General features: G+C 36.3%; 2 protein-coding genes across 2 annotated transcripts; one reads left to right on the top strand and one right to left on the bottom strand.

The window, feature by feature from the left end:
* Nucleotides 1-2,417: 2,417 nt before the first annotated feature.
* Nucleotides 2,418-9,846, top strand: stard14 (START domain containing 14). The gene is made up of 6 exons (XM_062999833.1): nt 2,418-2,670; nt 4,529-4,676; nt 5,089-5,192; nt 5,516-5,633; nt 6,171-6,223; nt 8,553-9,846. The coding sequence occupies exons 1-6, from the start codon at nt 2,482-2,484 to the stop codon at nt 8,757-8,759; spliced, it is 819 nt and encodes a 272-aa protein (XP_062855903.1). The 5' UTR covers nt 2,418-2,481; the 3' UTR covers nt 8,760-9,846.
* Nucleotides 9,847-16,186: 6,340 nt separating this feature from the next.
* On the bottom strand, nt 16,187-20,477 carry pdzd11 (PDZ domain containing 11). Its single transcript, XM_062999832.1, has 6 exons — nt 20,413-20,477; nt 18,077-18,177; nt 17,828-17,968; nt 17,284-17,382; nt 17,140-17,200; nt 16,187-16,989 (listed from the first exon to the last, which is right to left on the bottom strand). The coding sequence occupies exons 2-6, from the start codon at nt 18,167-18,169 to the stop codon at nt 16,955-16,957; spliced, it is 429 nt and encodes a 142-aa protein (XP_062855902.1). The 5' UTR covers nt 18,170-18,177; nt 20,413-20,477; the 3' UTR covers nt 16,187-16,954.
* Between the last annotated feature and the right edge of the window lie 1,765 nt (nt 20,478-22,242).

The following is a 22,242-nucleotide window of genomic DNA, read 5'->3' as shown; positions in this document are numbered from 1 at the left end:
CACAGATTTCTTCAGATTCTCTGAATCTTTTGATGATATTATGGACTGTAGATGATGAAATCCCTAAATTCCTTGCAATTGCACGTTGAGAAACGTTGTTCTTAAACTGCTGGACTATTTGCTCACGCAGTTGTTCACAAAGTGGTGAACGACTGAGCCTTTCGGGGATGCACCCTTTATACCCAATCATCACACTCACCTGTTTCCAATTAACCTGTTCACCTGTGGAATGTTCCAAACAAGTGTTTTTTGAGCATTCCTCAACTTTCCCAGTCTTTTGTTGCCCCTGTCACAACTTCTTTGGAACGTGTTGCAGGCATCAAATTCAAAATGTGTGAATATTTGCAAAACACAATAAAGTTTATCCGTTTGAACATGATATGAGTTAAAAAGGAATTGCAAATAATCATATTCTGTTTTTATTTATGTTTTACACAACGTCCCAACTTCATTGGAATTGGGGTTGTAGAAATTAGAAAATATAAAGGCTTTTATTTAAAAATGATACATCAGAATTGCTTGATATTAACTGAGTGTAAACTACAGATGGTGTACTATCATTATGAAGTGGAATTGTTCTGTGGAAACTAGAGAATTCCTTTTAATAACAGTCTAGAGTGAAAATAATAGAAAAATAACAATATAAAAGGCCTTTTTTTTTTTAAATGACACATCAGAATGGTTTGATATTAACTAAAAGACATCTACAGATGGTGTACTATCATTATGAAGTGGAATTGTTTTGTGGAAACTAGAGAATTCCTTTTAATAACAGTCTAGTGTGAAAATAATAGAAATTTGACAATATAAAGGCTTTTATTTAGAAATGATACATCAGAATGGTTTGATATTAACTGAGTGACATCTACAGATGGTGTACTATCATTATGAAGTGGAATTGTTCTGTGGAAACTAAAGAATTTCTTTTCATAACAGTCTTGATTGAAAATAATAGAAAAATTACAATTTAAAGGCTTTTATTTAGAAATGACACATCAGAATGGTTTGATATTAACTGATTGACATCTACAGATGGTGTACTATCATTATGAAGTGGAATTGTTCTGTAGAAACAAGAGAATTCCTTTTAATAACAGTCTAGATTGAAAATAATAGAAATGTGACAATATAAAGGCCTTTATTTAGAAATTATTCATCAGAATTGCTTGATATTAACTGAGTGTAAACTACAGATGGTGTACTATCATTATGAAGTTGAATTATTCTGTGGAAACTAGAGAATTCTTTTTAATAACAGTCTAGAGTGAAAATAATAGAAATGTGACAATATAAAGGCCTTTATTTAAAAATGATACATCAGAATTGCTTGATATAAATTGAGTGTAAACTACAGATGGTGTACTATCATTACAAAGTGAAATTGTTGTGTGGAAACAAGTAGATTCCTTTTAATAACAATAAAAATTAAAGAGCTAAGATTAAATTTTAGTTGACTTTAAATTTAAAGTAAAATCATAATGTCAGGTTATTAGCAACTCTTTTTTCAAAGCTTGAAATTGTATCTCAAATACAGTTTGCAGGAAGAAATTGGTTTATTTAATTATTCAATTTTTAACTGATATATTTACATATATTTTTAACTGATATATTCATATTTTTAAGTGATATTTTTATATATATTTTAACTGATATATTCATATTTTTTAACTGATACATTTATATATTTTTAACTGATATATTTCTGTATTTTTAACTGATATATTTATATATTTTAACTGATACATTTATATATATTTTAACTGATATATTTTCTATATTTATAACTGATGTAGTCACGTTCAGGTCGTCAGTGAGTATTTTTATCAGTTTTACCAGACGCTATTACCGTAATGTTTAGTATACGCACATCCTTAGAAACAACGTGGGGGGCTGATTTGACTGAGCATTTCGAAGTGGATGCTGGCTTGACCGCAGTAGTTAATCGGTTTCGGTTAATACATGTGAATGAGTTTTGAGGTGTTCACTACAAATACAGTCCTACATCATCATGTATTCATGAACACTGAACCTATAGAGATGCGTCAGTATCACTAACTACACCCATTTCTCACTGACACGCCTTTATTCAGGAGGAAGTTGTTGTAGCTATATAAAGAAAACGCATGTTACTCAGTCTCATTGGAGTTTTGTGGTTGAGAGGAATTGCGGGGTTGTTTAGTGTTTTCCAGGCTCTGTTCAGTGATCTCCAGTAGAGGCTGTGCTTGGGGAATTACTTCCACCTGCACTGAACGCGGAAGTTGAGATAATCGCAGCTGCCATTGCTGCGCTGCTCATAGTGAGTGAAACTGCTTTATAGGATCGGAAGTCTGTAGGAGAACTTTCATTCATTTAATTCAGGGTTCATTCGATATGAGTGGAGGAAAATACGCACACTAACTCGGTCGAGTGTTTGCTGAAGACTGAAGGAAGGAAGCATCAGACACATTTCGGTTATTGGATATTTTTAGAAGCTTGTTCAGTATGTCTCTGGGTTCAGGAATTATTCCAGGTGAGGCACTTTTCTCTGATCTGAGGCGTCAGTGTCTGACCACAGAGAACTGGCAGAATAAATACAATAAAAATGGCATGGAGGTCTGGGTCGAGGTGCCTTCTGTCTCCTCGTTGTCCCAAGGAAACAAGAACAGCTACTCCAAAGTTCACAAAGTTAAGGTAAGTGATGTGTTTTTGTATATGTTTAAAACATAAACCAAAGTTCAGGGCCATGGTCCAGCAGTTGCTTTTGTTAGAATATGCATAGAATTAAAGATAGAATTAGAATTAAAGACAGACAGACAAATATACTTACTTTATTAATCCCGAAGTAAATTAAGGCATAATAAGAAATGAATGGAAACCCATATTATTGCTGTTTTAAATAAACCCTGATTGCTGCACTTGTCATTGTGTTTCACCACAGATGTGGGTCACTAACAAAATAGTTCACAATAGGTTTATATACTTTCAAACATGATCATTTAAATGAAAACAGCAATGTTTATTTCTTACTAAGAATGGGTTTATTATGTCAGAACTCAAAAAACATCAATCACAACATTTTCTGGACCTGTGATGTACTCATGCTCATGATGGCACAATATTATCAGTATCAAATGTATATTATAAAACGGATAGTTCCGGTCCTAAAATCTGATTGGCTGAGCCGCGTTCGAAGCCGTTGTAAAATCCCCGATAAACGCACACCTATGACCACCTCACATCATTCCATATTAATACGCCACTGAATAGAAAAAATTAATGTTATTTTCGCCCTCATGTTGCCTAGCAACACTGTTAATCGAACTATTTTGCGTCGCGGAAGAATGCTTTATTGTAAGTTTATACACAATAAATACATTTATGAATTAAACATTGTTGTATTTATTATATTTTATGTTGACCGCCGTTTTATAAAAGCAATAAGCCACTCGAGACCGTGCATTACTGTTATGATTTTAGCACGGGGAAAGAAGTTTTAGGCACTCCGCTTCGCGTCGTGCCAAAAACGTCATCCCCGTGCTAAAATCACAGTAATGCACGGCCTCTCGTGGCTTATTGCTTTAATGAAATACAATAATAGATCTTTCAGCTTTGAAATTAAGTATACATTCATTTTAACTGTCAAGAAGGAGTTTATTTAAAGCAACCTACACTTGTCAAGCAGTGGCGGTTCTAGGGGGAAGCCAGGGGGGGCCAGCGGGGGCCTGTGCCAACCAGCTTGCCCCCCTAGGAATACAGTATATGTAACTCAAATTGAATATGAAAAAGAAAAGGACTGAATAAATGACATTTAAGCAGAGCAAATGTAGACTGAAAACTGCATAAATAAAATGTTGAATTCTATTGAATATTGACTGTTTCCTCTTAATGCCCACAATGCACATTTGGGCAGAAAGTAATTGGCCCCTCTGACATTGCCTCTGGCCCCTGCCTGCACCAACCCCCCCAACCTGGTCTAGAACCGCCACTGTTGTTAAGAACCCCGCCCTTGGGCCCAACAGTGGCAACTTCATGGTATGATCACTAATTAAGTATCTTAAGCTACAACTGCCCCATCCTGGGGGCCTTTCATTTAACATGGTAAGCTACCATTTTAACCATTATACCAAAAGATTGCACCACACATAATACTTGGGACTGTTTTATGACTGAATACCCTACCTAACATTTATTCTTACTTTGTTTGTTTCCTTTTGTTATGGGAGTCCTTTTGTTTCGCTGGTGAAACGGAATCATGCCAGAATTTATGGACTGAACAAGAAAAATGCATTTAAAATACTTTTTTTTTGCCAAAAATTACCTTGCCAAACAATTTTATTCAGAAATGTATTTACTAAATGATTACGTAGTTACGTATGTACAGGATAGTCACAACACCTGAGTCACAACCTTTGTGCCAACTTTTATAATGATAACTAGATTTGTAGAATAATAGTGTATGTAATTACAATTATTAAAACTATGAATACCATGACAATTATCTACACTTACTATCTACTTAATAATAATTACATTTTTTGTCTTTCAATAGTGTAAAATGGCTATAAATGATGTGTCTGCTGCCACCATGTATGATGTTCTTCACGACAACAAGTATCGCAAAACGTGGGACCCTGCCATGCTCGAGAGCTTTGAAATTGCTCGTGTTGCACCCAATGCTGATGTGGGCTACTACTCATGTAAGTTCTTTGCTCCTTCATTGTTTTTTTTACAAACACATTAAGTAAAATATGGCACATTTTAATGTCCTGAATCCCATGTTGTTTCGGCAATTACCATAGACATTTATTCTGATTTGTCTCTACTAATTTTGTTTATCTATACTAAAAAAAACAGAAAGTCTATTTACTTGAAGCTCTAATTGCTGGACTGTAACCCTGATCAGGGTGAAGTGGTTATTGAAGATGAATAAGTGAATGAGTGCTTGTTTGGCCATTAAGTATTTACTTACTTTAATTACTTTAATTACTTTTTCGCACTTTTTAATGGCTTTGTATGTGTTGGTTTATAAAAACATTGCCACATTGTCTCTGGTGTAATAATATTGTTTCTTAATTTACCTTAAACCCATTTTTTTTCTTTGATCCACAGGGATTTGTCCTAAACCACTGAAAAACAGAGATGTGGTCACACTACGTTCCTGGCAGTCATCTGATGATGAATTTATAATTGTTAACTACTCAGTTAAGCATCCGGTATGTCTACCTCTTTACATGCTATGGATGGTTTTAGAGCTAACTGTTTGGAGATTTTGTCCATGTTTTAATCTTAATGTAATATATGCATCAAATGGTAAAGAACACTGATTTTGTAGTGAACTGATGGCAGCATAAACAAATATTTAATGGAGGACTAAGAACTAGGAGTTTTTAAACAACTCAAACAAGGTTTTTCTATGACATTGCTGTAAAGTGCTGTTGGCCAGCCATAGTAGTTTGTAATAGTTAAATAAACTAAATTAAATGCCAGTGTTTTTTTTCTTATATGAGTGGTTAATGTGGGTTCTTGTGTATTATAGAAATATCCTCCACGAACAGACTTGGTAAGGGCAGTCTCTGTTTTGACTGGTTACCTGGTGAAACCAACAGGGCCAAACAGCTGCACCTTTATATACCTCTCGCAAGCTGATCCTAAGGGTAAGAACACATCTTCTGTCTAAGAATCATCAATCAAAATAGATCAGTGGTTTATAGAAATGAGACAATTTACAGTTAGATAAATAGTTGACATTTATTGTATGACATTTTCATCAATGGTATTTATTTACATCATGGTAGTAGGTTAAATAGTTCTCCTGTAAATACACTATACATGCTAAAGGGTTGCAAACAGTTCCCCCTCTTCTGGGAAGGCTTTCCATAAAATATTGGACTATGTCTGGGAATCTTTCCCCATTCAGTTAGATAACAAGTTGTGAGAACTGACACTACAAGGTGACTCGCATTCATCATTTTAGTTCATCCCAGAGCTCTTTATTGGGGTTGAGGTTAATATCCAGACCACTGGATTTTCTTCACACTTGTAAAAGCATGTTTTATGGATGTTGTTTTGCCTTGATTCATGCACCTGTTAGTAATTAATGTGGCAAAACACCTAAACCCAGTCATTAGAACCTCCCAGACTTTTGGCCATATGATGTATGTATTGACTATTCATTTATCCTCTTTTATTAGGATCTCTTCCCAAGTGGGCAGTGAACAAGGCAACACAGGTCCTAGCACCCAAAGTAAGTGTATTATTTTAGTTTGCTTTTTTGTATTTGGCTTGGTTTGTCTGAGACTGAAACTGCTTATCTGTGTTCTGTTTTAGACCACATCATAGGTATCATCTTCCCTAAGGCATTTGGCATTTAGGTTTTTTTATTTGGTACTCTGATGGAATTTTACATTTATTTATAAACATTTTATTTATAATGTGTTAAACCTTTGTTTTTTGAAGACAATTTGCTAGAAAATACTATCTATGAGACTGGCAAACTCTGTTGTATAAAATGTTCTTAATATTTTAGTAATAATAATTGTAAAATTAGTTATTCGCTTGGGCTTCCCCTTTAGTGGGACACATAGAAACCTGGCTGTCTGTGTTTCTAATATTGTAACCAACGAGACTTGAACTTCCTGCCAAGTGTGTTTCTAAACCTTAGATTCATGTTCAACCTGTCTGTCTGGTTTCACAACATGTATTACTGCTCTAGTAACTTAAACTATTTAGTGCAAGGTGTATCTTATCTGGATTTTTTGAGGACTAGTCTAAACTAGCTGGACAAAACTGAGAGTGTCTTCAAGATCATAAATGCTTGCAATGTTTTAATATATCATTAAAAAGTTAAATCATACAAATATAAATGTAAAGGACAGACAAATTTGTTTGGAAATATACTGTATATGCTGAAAAGATCAGCCAGTTTCTGTACCATGTAGTCAGACCCCTTGACAAACCCCTTGATTTCATTTTATATGAACATAATTGCCATTTTGCCCATCAATCTACACATAATACACACATAATCTACACATAAATTGCCCATCAATCTACACATAATCGAATTAAAAATTGAGACCATTTATTCAATTCTTTGTAAAAACCCATTTGACACCAGTTAAAGCTGCAATTCTTTTTGCACTATTGGATTTGGGCAGTTTATCCCATTCCTCATGGCAGATATTCTCATGCTTCGTTAGATTGGATGGCGAGTGTCTGAGATGTGCCTTCTTCAGGTCTCTCTGCAGATGTTTGATGGGATTTAAATCTAGAATTTGTCTGGGTCAATCAAGGACATTTAGAGACTCAATGTTTTGGCAAATTATCACCCCAGTCCGAGTGTAAGTGTAATTTTTTTTAGCTATGTTTTTGTATTTGGCTGCATTTATCCTTTCCTTAAGTCTCACTGAGAAGCACCACCACAGCATGATAATGCCACCACAGTGTTTTACTGTATATCAGCCAGGTGATGAGCAGTGGATGTTTTTTAAAAGACATAGTGCTTCTGCCTAAGGAGTTAAATTTTCATCTCAGACCAGAGAATCTTTATCCTCACTTTGCCAGAGCCTTGCCGTCTAGCAAACTCAAAGTGGGTGGTCATATACCTTTTTGACAGTGACTTCTGTCTTGCCACTATATAGGCCATATAGGCCAGAGTGCTGGAGTGCATCTCTGTACATGAATTTTGTAGCTCCTTTAAAGGAACTATTGGGTTTTATCTTACCTCCCTGACAAAGGCCCTTCTTGCTTGGATGGCCAACATTAGGTTTAAGTTTGTGTTGAGACCACTAGTGTTTAGATATTGCCTTAGATATTGTTTTATATTCTTTCCCTGAGCTATTCCTTGCCACAAATGGATTGCAGAGATCCACAGACAGTTCCTTGGCCTTCATGGCTTGGTTTTCGTCTTGACAATGGAATGCAAATTGTGGGCTCTTGTAGCCATAAGTGTGCCTGTCCAAACTATGTCCAATCAATTCAGAATGCAACAGGTGGACTCAAATTCTAGACACATTTCAAGGATGCTTATGGCCAGAGCAAAGGGTCTGAATACTTTTGTAATTAGGAGATTTTAGTTTTTAATTTTTAAAAACAAATCCACGACACAAAAATGTGGGTAGATATAACCCCCCCCCCCCCCCCCCCAACACACACACATGGGTGTTCAGGTGGCTTAAACACATGAACTAAAGTCTAAATATAATATAGCATTAACAATATGGATTAATCAGACTAAATGTTTAAGCAAAAGTAATTGACACTGGTAAGTTACATTTTTATAATTGACAGCCTTGATTAAATGATCTATTCACTGCACACTAACTACCATGTCATCACACCTAGCAGTAGTTTTCTTCTTTTCAACAAATAGATAAAGATCCTAAAAGAAACATGACCCGTACCTTTATTTTTAGAAAAAAATGTTGCTGTAATTCTGACTCGTCAAGTCCTGAAAAGCAGGATTCCAGTACCATAGGTCAAACTTTACTTTCTGAGTCAGCACAGTAACAGTGTTCATTGTCACCGATACTTCTACAACTTGCTTTACCCCTCCCTTCCTGTGACTCTTGCAGGTTATGAAAAGTGTGCACAAGGCGGGCCAGAACTACTCTATCTGGAAGGCACAGAACTCCCCAGAATACAAGCCATGGCTCTATCCCCTCCAGAGCGATATTCCTTTCATGGACCCGGCCCTGTTGAGCATTCAGCAAGGAGACTCGCTGGAAAATGTGGATGAGACCTCCACTCGTGACGCAAACGAGAATGAAGACAGCAGTTGAAGTGACTGATGAAGAAATGGACATTTAAAAATTTCAGTTTGTCATGTACTGTATTTGGTACTATAATGTGTTCTTTACCTTGTTAGTTTATTTATACAAAAGTGTTTAGACACTGTGGCACAGCATTTTGACTTAGTTTTACCACAACTCTAAAATCACTTCAGAGATGGCCACTATTTTTACATTTTCTTTTGATTCTCTTTAAGAAGTGAATATGTTGCCTGGCGTGTTTTTATTTGTTCTTTAAAGAAGACGTACTGGTTGATTTAAAACCACTGAAATGAAGGTTAATTATTAATCTTTTCTATAATTAAAGGTAAATAAGCTTGTATGTATCTAAATTATAATTAGTTTGAAATTACTTTATTTATATTCAGCTGATTTATTAAACTTGAAGTACGTAGTAGTGGGCAAAATAAGACTAACAGTCATTCCAGTGCTTTATAAATTTATATTTTGTTGTTTATATTGTTGTAGCTTGATATTACATAAGTAGCCCAGGGACAGTAGTAAATAAAGTGTTTTATCACTGTATGATTACAGGGCATTACCTCAGATTTATTTATTACATGATTGCTAAATTGTCAGACAGAATCAGGCCTGCATACAGTGTCAAGCCAGATTTCAGTCATTCTTCTTGTACTGTTGAGCTCAGTCACTCCCACATCTAGGGATTCTATGCTACTCGATTTGCATTTGCCAACGTGCCTAACAACAGATTTGTAAATCAGCTGACTGGTTGACTCACGTGTGTGAGTAACATGTGGGGTTTGGGGATTGGGCACTGATTTACAACAAATGAAGGATATAAAAGAAAAAAAGCAGTATATTATCTTGCTTATTTAAACACTGTGATGTCCCTTTATTCTGTTTTCTCAGAGGGGACAGTCTACCCTACCTAACAGTGGGGTTTGAATAGGGATGGATGTGTAGGATATATTCCTGAAATGCTTACAGGCTTCTATTACTCACTATTAATGAAAGCATTTCCTTTTATAATAAATTATTAATATAATATTTTCTGTATAACTGTTTAGTTTTTACTGTAAGGGTTGTTTTAATAAATAACAATAAATCAAGACCAAAACTGCCTTGTCAGGTTTATTTAAAGACTTCTGCCATGTCAGGTTTATTTTAACCCTCTATGGTAGGCATTACATTATCAATAAGGAAAATTTTGTTTGTGATTATTTATATACTGCTTATAAAAGTTGAGGAAGACATTCATCTGAACAAAAACCACAGGTAGATTGCACTTTTTGCTTTTTTTATTTATTTATTAGCTTTGTCTGGCTTACAGGATATTACCAGCAATTAGGCGACAGTTGATCTGAACACCAAGTCTGACTGTAGGTAGCTTATTGCGGGATACCATAACAAAACTCACAACGGAGAGCAATTTTGACTTTACATTTTCAATAAGGGGGGAGGGCGACAAAGTGGCTTGGTGGGTACCTTGTGGTGTGCGATACTGCAAAATTTGGTAGCGACCCGATATCAAGTAAATACAGGGCCAGTATCGCCGATACCAATACCAATAATTTTTACTTATACAAGCAGTGTGTTTACTTTCATGTAGGGGAGAGCAGTGTGTCATGATTTATGAGCAGGTCATTTATTACTATAATGAATAGTCTGAGGTTTAAGTTCAGAACCAATTATATAATAACAAAACATAATTCATCTCTTTTATTGCACTTTTCTGAAAATATCCACACACAGTTCCTCTCTCTCTCTCTCTCTCTCTCTCTCTCAGCCTGTTCTTTCTCTCTCACTCACTCACTGCTACGTGTGCTCAGGCTCTCGGTGCCCTCAGTCACGTGACGGTACGACAACAAAACACAGCAGAGCAGGAGGTGTGCTTGTACAATGTGAGAGAAGCGGCGTCTGTACAAACATGGTTTCTATTTTCTGATAAAACGGGAGAAACGTGCTGAATGTAGCGGAGAAAAAGTAAAAACTGAAGTATCGATACTATCGATGTTGGGATCGATCCGCCCACCCCTACTAATAAGATTTGAACAGCCGTGTGAATCAATACCTAGCCTAGCCAACTAGTTCACAGCTGAGATACTGACTAAAACCCAAAATAACTCATAACACCATAACTATTATTATGAAAGATATACAATAAAGACTTGTGGACTGTGTGCAGTATTTTAACTATACGAAAGACTTTACAGCTGTGAGTAAATATCCGAGGTAAACAACAGGAGTACTTGTTAGCTTATTTGCAAGTGTTAGCTGCTAAGCTAATTGCAGTAATTTCTCTTTCTATAAGCACTCTGTATTTATAACCCTATTGTATTAATATTGTAATTCATACATTTTTTTTTTCCAGATTTCTTGTTTCTGGGTGCTTTTCTTTCTCACAACGTTACCATTATGGCGTAATTTCCCCTGGGATAAGTAATGTATCTATCACCACCAAGCGGCTAACTCGTAGTTGTGTTTGCTGGGTGAGTAAATATGTACATTTTTAATAGCGACCAAATACACGTGTCCTTGTTAATTTAAAATAAAAAATAGATGCTATTATGTTAACATGAATAAGCGCAAAGTCGAAAGAAAAGCATTTATTAATAAAAACACAAACACGGAATGAGAGCCTCACTACGCATGCTCCGATTCACAAAACTGACCTACGTATTAGGGTCGTTTCGTGAATTTGCGTAAAGTGCGGTTGTACTTCACCTATGTACTGTATAATTTACATTATAATTTCCTTTAAATTGCCCCTATTTCTGTATGTGCAAAGAAAAGTATTAAAAAACGTACAATCTTTGGTCAGAAATAAAAGAACAAAAAAATATTAATTAGATCTAAGAAAAAGTTTCAGCAGGAGGATTGATATATGCTTCTGCTAGCTTTAAATGGCAAAATCGTGGACTAACAGTAATTGTGGATTGCATTATTTGTTTTTCTGATGATAATTAGGCCTACATTTTATAATGCACAGAAGCCTTTAAGTATACTAATGAACCATCCTCTCGACTAGAGAACCATTGTTTTAAAGAGTGTGTGCAAATCAAGACAGTAATCAAGTACAGTTATGTAAAATTTCAAACATATGTACTTTATTTGTATGTAAATAGACACGAACAAAAACTAGTACTCTGCAAAATAAGCAGCATGAACAATACAACCGCAACATGGTCGCTGTTCCACCTGCTCTCAACCAACTTATCAATGCTGTTAACAGATGATAATGTATCCAAACATCGATCCCAGGCATCCTAGCTGAGTTTTCTGGTATGGTTTCCTCTCATTTCGCATCTGCTCCTCCAGCTTTCACTGCTTCAAAAGAATAAAAAAAGTAATGTAAGTGTCTTTGCTGCTACTTTTACTAAACCACTAACAAAAACACACTAGTGATGGGTCATTCGCGAACTATCCGATTCTACTGAACGGCTCTTTGAAATGAACGAAAGGAACCGAGTCGCGCCTCTGGGAGCCGTTATATATATTTTTATTTCTGCGCATTTCTTATCGGCTGTAATCCACCCATTTTGCTTTGCATCAGTAGAGGGAATCAATCAGTCATAATGAGAGCTGTTTATTGTTGAAATTCAAACCCGAAAACACTTTCAGTATCACGGAGAGAGCGATACACACACACACAAAACCGTAACGGAGCTACAGAGAGAACATGCAGAAAATGAGCAGTTCTAGTAGTTTAAGGACAAATAATGAATAAACTTGTTTGATTATGTTAAATCTGATTTTTTCATGGCGCTTATGTTTTAAAGCAGAAACAAACACAGGCACATCTCTGAACAAGAGAGGATTTTTCGAGTGAAACCTTCAAAAGTCAGAGAACTTGTTTTTTTTAATGCAAACTTGCCGTAAATGCTGCAGTTGTGCACTTTTTGTAAATTTTACTAAAATTGTTTTTGTTTCTAATTTTTTTTATGTTTGAAATGTAAAGTTATACAAGTTATACAACAGATGATACAAACCTTATTTGTTTGCAATTTAATAAAGCAATAAGCCACTCGAGACTGTGCGTTACTGCGATTTTATCATGGGGAAGGTTACCTAAAACGTCTTTCCCCGTGATAAAATCATAGCAGTCTCGAGTGGCTTATTGCTTTTATAAAACGGCGGTCAACATAAAATATAATAAAATACAACAATGTTCAATTTATAAATGTTTTTATTTACAAAAACACTTACAAAAAGCATTCTTCCACGAAATCAGGTAGTCCTTAACAGGCAACATGAGGGCGAACATAACATTCACTTTTACTTTTCAGTGGCGTATTAATATGGAATGATGTGAGGCGGTCATAGGTGTGCGTTTATCGGGGATTTTACAACGGCTTCGAACGCGGCTCAGCCAATCAGATTTTAGGACCGGAACTATCCGTTTTATAAAACTATTTTTTGTTTAAATATTGTTATTAAAATATACTCGTCAATTTGTATATAAATCTTTTTTTATAAATAAATCTTTATTTCTCATTTAAGTGTTGTTTGATTTAGGCCGACATTTAAGGCAAGGTAGCAAAATGTGATTGTTCATCATTGATGATATTAATATCGGGGCTGTATTATAGTTTACCCAGTAGCCCCCTTGCTGCCTAAAAAATGAACAAAGAGCCATTTTTTTGAACGGCTCTTTAAAAGGAACCGAGCCAAAAGATCCGACTCCATTCAAAGAGCCATAATTCCCATCTCTCTCACACACTCTCACACACACACACACACACTCTCTCACACTCTCTCTCTCTCACACACACAGAGTGGGGCGTCGGTGACGTCACCTCGCTAAACATGTGACTGACACAGCAACTAGTGATGAACTATTGAATCACTGAACCGACACATCATTCATTTTAATGCGTATTATAATATTGCTTATTTACATTTAAATAAAATCATTTATTGCAGTTCCGTATATGAAAATAATTAGTTGTACTCGTTATTTTGACAGTTTCGATAATAAACGGAAATTTGACCAAATGAAGCGTTTTCAGAAGGTTTGTGGTGTTTCTGCGCCATCATGTGGATCTTTGCTGAGGTAACTTGTTCAGTTGCAAACTTAGATGAGCTCGTCCTCCGGGGAGATTTACTATATAAAGAAGAGTAAATAAACATTAAACAATGTGGCTGCACCGCAACAGCGTCTGTACAGGAGCTCAAATACTAAAGAAAATACAATTCAACACGTTTCCATGTTGTGTTTTGAGCACTGAGGCATATCGAGTGTACTGAAAGTATGTACTTTTTTACCGGCCGAGTAGTGCATACTTCCTCCAATCTAGTACGTACTCTGTAAGTATGCGATTCCGGAAGCAGCTATGGTTTTTACTTTCTGATGAAACTGGAGAAACGTGCTGAATGTTGCAGAGTAATTTAAGCATTTACTCACTTAGGGCTCATTTGGAGCAGCCCATACACCCTCTGCCTGTTTTTGGAAGGTGGCTAAAAACAGAGGACAAGCACAAGAGAAGCACAACCAAGACTTCTCACATGGGTTAACTAGTGCTAAGGATCCATGTTTCTGCACACCACCCACACAATCTACAGCACCACACATATACTAAAATATTATAGAAATGAAAAGCCATTTTATATATAAATGTATTATTTAAGCTTTCTCCTGGCTTCTAGTGAATTTAATGTAGCCACTCAGTGGAAGTAAGTTCCCATTAGTAGTTAAATATTTTAAAAAGAAACACACACGCACACAAAATCTCAAAGCATTTAATTTAAAAAGAAATCACTACAGGATGGGAAACATAATGAATACAAAGGTTTAATACACATAAGACTTGACTGTTAATGGTATAAAAGAAAAAAATGTTGCATGCATCAATTTCCACAAACAAAAGGTGCACAAAAAGTCAGTAGCTCAAACCAAAAAGGTATATTTATTTTGGCATAAATAATGGATTAGTCACAAATCACAAAATATAATAATAATAATAAAAAATACAATATGTGCCCTAATCAGTGAAGGTTTTTCTTTAGTACTTTTTTGGACACTATACCAGTTGTAATAATTAGTGTTTTTTTAAATGTTAGTATTAGTTATATTTTTCAGTAGTTTTATGTCATTCAGCAGGGCAACAAGTTGTAAAACAACATTCTTGACATATGATATTGGTGGTGAATTACAAATTTTCTCCTTAAGACCCCAACTTATTCATTTATTTATGTTTCCTTTATAGCATGTCCATTAGTATTATCATAATCATAATACATACAGCCAAAGAGTGGTTATGACTGTTAATTGACAAGCTAACAATTGTTCAATTAATACTTAAAAAAGGTAGTTAAATTTAATGCATGAGCTTATGTGAGACAGACAAAAAATAAATTTTTAATCATTAGAAATGAAATAAATACATAAAAAAAAAAGAAAATCTGGACCTTTTTTCCTGATTAATTGGTAAAAACCTTACCAGCATGCAATTTTGGCTAGATGTTACTTGTGAACACCGATTTTTTATTATCATGCTATTCACTGCTGGTGGTCCAACATATAGCAGAATAAATTCTACACTGATTCCTACACATATAGACATATTGGCATTTCTTATAAAATGACATTTAGCCCTGTGACATAGGACACTGCAGATTATGTTGTATGTGGCTTAGTTATAAACAGTAGCATCAATACTGCCTTTGTTTTATGTACACAGATCAGCCATAACATTAAAACCACCTCCTTGTTTCTACACACACTGTCCATTTTATCAGCTCCACTTACCATATAGAAGCACTTTGTAGTTCTACAATTACTGACTGTAGTCCATCTGTTTCTCTACATACTTTTTTAACCTGCTTTTACTCTGTTCTTCAATGGTCAGGACTCTCACAGGACCACTACAGAGTAGGTATTATTTGGGTGGTGGATCATTCTCAGCACTGCAGTGACACTGACATGGTGGTGGTGTGTTAGTGTGTGTTGTGCTGGTATGAGTGGATCAGACACAGCAGCGCCGATGGAGTTTTTAAACCCCTCACTGTCACTGCTGGACTGAGAATAGTCCACCAACCAAAAATATCCAGCCAACAGCACTCCATGGGCAGCGTCCTGTGACCACTGATGAAGGTCTAGAAGAGCACCAACTCAAACAGCAGCAATAGATGAGCGATCGTCTCTGACTTTACATCTACAAGGTGGACCAACCAGGTAGGAGTGTCTAATGGAGTGGACAGTGAGTGGACACAGTATTTAAAAACTCCAGCAGCGCTGCTGTGTCTGATCCACTCATACCAGCACCATGTCAGTGTCACTGCAGTACTGAGAATGATTCACCACCTGAATAATAACTGCTCTGTGGGGGTCCTGACCATTGAAGAACAGTAGAAGCAGGTTAAAAAATATGTAGAGAAATAGATGGACTACAGTCAGTAATTGTAGAACTACAAAGTGCTTCTATATGGTAAGTGGAGCTGATAAAATTGACAGTGAGTGTAGAAACAAGGAGGCCGTTTTAATGTTATGGCTGATCAGTGTATTTAGTCCCATGGCAAAGAACATAAAAGTCACTAGAAGCTACCAACCTTTTTGGTTTGTTCAAAACATGTATACTTAACTAGTCTAGATCAAGACGTCTGTTCATGTATATTTTAATAAGTCTTGTCAGCATTAAAAATGCAGTCAATTGTCTGATATTTTGTTGGGTTGCAATAAGCGTGTCAGGTAACTATTAAGCCTTGACTAATAACTTGTTGTTAGTTAAAAGACTGACATTGCATACCCAAGCTTAAATATTGATCATTATATACTAATATATAAATATAATCATAAATATCTCTAATCATAACACCAAAATTGGACATTTGGGAAGTCAACCTAAAGTGCCACAGAACTAGAGAGGTTAATGTTTGTTTCATTAACCTCATAAGTCCTTGGCATTTAGCTAATAAGTTTATAAAGACAATGCTAAACTCTACATGATATTTGTTTTTAAACTTTGCAATAAAATGAGTGTTTAACAAATAGTGTTCCTTAGAAACAGTACAATATAGTACAAAAACATACAGAGTAGTCTTTATGTTAAAGCTTGATAAGGAAGGGGTGACCTAATATTTCATGTCTCTGATACAACAACTGATGAAAGCAGCATTAGTCATAGACAGAGGTTTGCATGGTGATAGTGTACAGCATGTTTGATCAGATCCCCAGGCCCACAGAATAAGTTGCACCTATTCACTCCTCAGCTCATCTCTGAGGACGCCTAGTGTACTGTCCTCTCCTTCTGTCTCTGGTAATCTAACAAGCCAGAAAAAACAGTGAATATTCTGTATGATAAAATCACAAGAGATGTTTGATGTAGAACGATTCTCTATTCCACAACAAACATCAAAATCACCATTAAAGTGGACACAAATACTAGAATGCTATATGAGTAAGACAACTCACTGTAAGGGAAGAAGCGCACCCTCATTATAATCTCCCTGGCTGTCTTCAGAATCTCCACAGCCTGAAACAGAACTCAAGCATGATTCCTTCATCTAAATTAATGTAAGGTAGGAATTGTTATGGGTAATTCTGTTGCTTATTTACCCTCGAGTGCTCTATATCCTGAAAGTCCACGTCATTAACCGTGAGCACCTGATCTCCTTCTTGAAGTCCAGCTCTGTGGGCATCTGAATCTGGCACCACCTAGAAAACAGCAAAGGAGAAAAATTTATAAATAGGAGAAATAGTCTTAGGTCCTACACTTCTGCAGGCCCAGAATTTCAGAACATTATGTGATGGAGTGGTTTAAAAATAAATCCTTAGTCAGTAAGCTTGCAAGAATTAAACCAATATACATCCAAACCTTTGACCACTGTGCCACCATTTGCTACTCAACTTTTGCAAAAGTAAATTGTTTGAGAACTGAGCATTTTCAATAGCAGTCATTAATACATAACTTGGCTTTTTATTATAAAATACTTTGGTGTACAAAGAGACTATCTGTATAAATGTTCATATATCCAGCTTTTTCTTCAAACACAAGAAAAAAGCCCACTACAATTGTCCAAATTAAAGACCTAAGAACACAACACCATTTAAGGAACAATTACAAAAAGGTGATCTTGTGCATATTTTCAATTATACTCACCTTTGATATAAAGATACCAAGCTGTGAAGCCTTTCCTCCTCGGATATTGAAGCCCAGCTGTGCTCCAGGAGGTTTTTTTAGGATGACCGTGCGTGGCAAGAACTGTGTAAGCTCATTGTTATAATCAGAATGTTTTACCCTCTATCAGTTAATAAGACAAAACAACAATAGAATTAAAAAGTAAAACTACATACAATAAATACTGTAACAATGTAGTTGTAAATCGACACAATTACAATGGTTTCTTACATCCTGAGGAGAAATCCATGCAGGAGGATTTTCATATGAGGGCAGAAATACAACAGGAAGTTGATAGTCATCATAAGGAATTTTCTGATCCATTTTGTGTGCTAAAAAGAATAAACCAAGAAAATGGCCACCAATTTATTTACACTTGACATTGACAGTTACAGTACATGACAACTGGTATGGGAACACCTCTTTTAATTAGTGAGTATAGCCATGCAATCTGTATAACATATAAGCATACTACGCTTTGTGACACAACAGCACATAAACAGTTGCAAGTTCATCATGCACATTGCCAAGTGAAGGCTGAAGAAGTATATTACACAATGCTTTAAGACTCAGGAGTAGTATGAACAAATCTGGAACTGACGTATGACAGGAGAGTGCTATGGTAAATTTTGTGAACAGGATTAACAGTTGGGGGATGTTGTTTATGGTTTGGGTTAGTTCCTATGAAGAGAAATACTAACGTAGCAGTATATTTTAAAAATTGTGTCTTCTCAATGTTGTGGCATCGGATGGATGGATGGATGGATGGATGGATGGATGGATGGATGGATGGATGGATGGATGGATGGATGGATGGATGGATGGATGGATGGATGGATGGATGGATGGATGGATGGATGGATGGATGGATGGATGGATGGATGGATGGATGGATGGATGGATGGATGGATGGATGGATGGATGGATGGATGGATGGATGGATGGATGGATGGATGGATGGATGGATGGATGGATGGATGGATGCTTATTAAATGCCCATTGCTTCCACTGCCTCATTCAGTGGTTGAGAGGTGTTCTCCATTAAGGATGACAGCTTGGCCATCATCTTTCTTTCCCCTACTGCTCCCACTGAGTCCAGGGTGCAGCCCAGAACAGAAGAAAACCTGCTCCAGAGCGCTCTGGACCTTACACTGGGGCAAAGGTTTACTTTCCAACATGACAACGATCCGAAGCACACAGCTAAGAGAACAAAGTAGTGAAAGTCTAAGAAGGTCTGTGAATGTCCTTTAGTGGCCCAGCTAAAGCCCAGACCTGAATGATAGGGCAGTAATAGCTCAGTGGTTAAGGTACTGGACTAGTAAACAGAAGGCTGCCGGTTCAAGCCCCGCCACCACCAAGTTGCCACTGTTGGGTCCCTGAGCAAGGCCCTTAACCCTCAATTGCACATCGAGTTCAGCTCATTGTGTAAGTCGCTTTGGATAAAAGCGTCTGCTAAATGCTGAAAATGTAAATGTAAATGAATCCAATCAAACATCAGTGGAAGGAGCTGAAAATGGCTGTGTACCGACGCTCCCCATCCAACCTGACGGAGCTTTTAAGGATATGCCAAGAGGAATGGGCAAAGTGTCCAGAAACAAGTGTGCCAAGCTCGTAGCTTCTTTCCCAAGACTTGAAGCTGTAATTGCTGCCAAAGGTGCATCGACCAAGTATTAGGCTAAGTGTGTGTACAGATATGTAACCCCTTGCATATTTTCTAAACCCTGTTTTCACTTCGTAATTATTGGCTATTGTGTGTAGATATTTGAGGCAAAAAAAGAACTCAATCTATTATAGAATAAGTCTGTAACGTAATAAAACGTGAAGAAGGTGAAAGGGGTGTGCAGACTTTCCGGCTTGACTGTACCAATCTTGTTACCTTATTGGGTTTTCCTACTATGTAGGTACGTTTATAGACTTTATGTGCTACACGTATAACGTATACATATATTCACACCCTATTTCTGAAAGATTTGAGCCATTTTGTAAAATTAAATTAAAACAAGAATCTGTGACACTGTGAATCTGTGACAGTGGTAGCTCAGTGGTTAAGGTATAGGACTAGTGATCAGAAGGTTGCCGGTTTAAGCCCCCCACATTACCAAGTTGCCACTGTTGGGCCCCTGAGCAAGGTCCTTAACCCTAAATTGCTTGAATTGAATTCAGTGATTAGTGTAATTCGATTTAAATGTAAATGAATGTAACCCTCCCTCCGCACATGAATAAAAAGGGGCCATATGACCCCAGCTGACCAGGTACAATTTGGGTGGTGGACCATTCCTTGCACTGTATACAGTATTAACACAATGTGCATGTATATGACACATGTAGCGCTAAAATATTATAATAAATGTGCATAAAGATAAAATGAGCTTATATAGTGACCGTTGAGTGTGCAAATCAACTTATATTAATGAACTGTCTTCTGTAGCTATGTAAACAACATACGATGTGACCTACTCCAAATGCAACAGACTTTAATATTTATATTCCTCCGTAATTAATTAAATTAATGTTTTCTTTTATTTAAAACCAATGTTTAGATTATAACAATGTATTTTATTACTCACCAGTTTATACACTCTCGTCTTTTTACAAATGTACTGTTTACTTCTAGTTCCTTCACCACTTCCTGTTTTTTCACATATACATACACACCGCCATCTAGTGCACTGGTGCTGTTCATCTGCACCACATTTTATTTGACAACCAAATTTACCACTAACAAAACAAGCAAACCAGAAGATAAAAATTTAAAGATAGATGCTAACAAAAATTCATTTAGAAAGGATGTTTTAATATAATGATTAACCTTGTAATGATGTGTAGTGATGGTGCATGTTATGTAAAAGCCCCTTTCCATCACCTAGTGGAGAAAAAAGATAGCAGTATGTCATATTCAAACTTAAATCTCTTACAAAATATAAAATGAAGTTTTAAAATAAGTTAAATGTCGACGTAACTCACCAAAAAGACACAATGTTTACATACATATAGCCTCTTTGTGCTTTATTTCTGTTTTTTTTTTAAAGACCTCCAACTAGGGTTGTGGTCATTTGGACCATGTTATAAATGACTTAGAGATGACGCATAGGTGTCAGTATATATTCACGTATATACACTATGTCCTGCCAAAATAAAGCAGATTTCATAATGTGTAATGCCTAAATACAAGTCCACACACCTTTACCAGAAAGGATTGACACTGAGTTCTACATTTTCCATTTTTGAAGGCAGCATATGTTGTTGCTTTAAGATCTCAATGTACTTTTCTGCATTAATGCTGTCATCACAGAAGTGTAAATTACACATGACACATATTCTGACACACCCAGGCTTTTGGACTTGTTGCAGTCTGGATGGTCCTTTTCGTCTTTGGTCCGGAGCACATGGCGTCCGTTTAAAAAAAAAAAAAAAAAAAAACTCGAATGCTGATTCATCTGACCACAATACACATTTCCACTGTGTGATGGTCCATCCTAGATGCCTCCAAGCCCAAAGAAGTCGACGCCGCTTGGTGACCCATAGGTGTCAGTATATATTCACGTATATACACTATGTCCTGCCAAAATAAAGCAGATTTCATAATGTGTAATGCCTAAGTACAAGTCCACACACCTTTACCAGAAAGGGTTAACACTGAATTCTAGATTTTCCTTTTATAAGATAGTTTAAATACTTACTGTGAGGAGAAACAAGTATTCAACCACTTTTGCTTTTGTTATTTAATATGTACATAAAGAAGATGACTTTCAGGATGAATAGCAGAGAGGAAACGAGGTGATCCAAAAATGTAAAGCTAAAAGAGTTCAAAGATGGACTGCCTCCCGTACAGTGCAACACTGAACTGCCTTTGACACAATCCTTAGTGTTTCCCTCATCCTGTTCTACTGTAAACATCAGTAAACTATTACATCTACCCACAGTGACCAGAGAATCACCACCACATCCCTTAACCCCACCTATTATAAACTCATGAACATACTACCAGATCCATTAATTGATAATGAGTAAAGTAGAAGTTGATTTCAGCAGAACAATGCTGTAGTACTAAAGCTGTGTTGATAAACCAGGTGAAATCCTCCACTGCATTTTTCACCTGAGCTGTGTTCTAGAAAAGGTCCCAGTTATATGGAGGACATCATGTGTGGTCCCAGTTCCCAAGAACACACAACCTAACATCCTAAATGATGACTGACCAATGAGGGTGGCTAATTATAGCTCAGATTGGACTCTGAAAGGCAGGAAACATCCTGACAGGTTTTATAACCAATAATTTTCTATTCTACTTCAAGACTCTCTTCCTCAATATACAGTGTATCACAAAAGTGAGTACACCCCTCACATTTCTGCAAATATTTCATTATATCTTTTCATGGGACAACACTATAGACATGAAA

This window comes from Trichomycterus rosablanca, chromosome 8, assembly GCF_030014385.1.
Source record: "Trichomycterus rosablanca isolate fTriRos1 chromosome 8, fTriRos1.hap1, whole genome shotgun sequence".
Lineage (NCBI taxonomy): Eukaryota > Metazoa > Chordata > Actinopteri > Siluriformes > Trichomycteridae > Trichomycterus > Trichomycterus rosablanca.
This window is presented reverse-complemented; position numbering and strand designations above follow the sequence as displayed.

Coding starts and splice junctions, on each gene's coding strand:
- stard14 (XM_062999833.1), top strand. CDS start 2,482: ATGTCTCTGGGTTCAGGAATTATTCCAGGTGAGGCACTTTTCTCTGAT. Junction 2,671..4,528: donor CCAAAGTTCACAAAGTTAAG/GTAAGTGATGTG, acceptor GTCTTTCAATAG/TGTAAAATGGCTATAAATGA. Junction 6,224..8,552: donor CACAGGTCCTAGCACCCAAA/GTAAGTGTATTA, acceptor TGACTCTTGCAG/GTTATGAAAAGTGTGCACAA.
- pdzd11 (XM_062999832.1), bottom strand. CDS start 18,169: ATGGATCAGAAAATTCCTTATGATGACTATCAACTTCCTGTTGTATTT. Junction 17,383..17,827: donor TTGGTATCTTTATATCAAAG/GTGAGTATAATT, acceptor GCTGTTTTCTAG/GTGGTGCCAGATTCAGATGC. Junction 17,201..17,283: donor AGGATATAGAGCACTCGAGG/GTAAATAAGCAA, acceptor GTTCTGTTTCAG/GCTGTGGAGATTCTGAAGAC.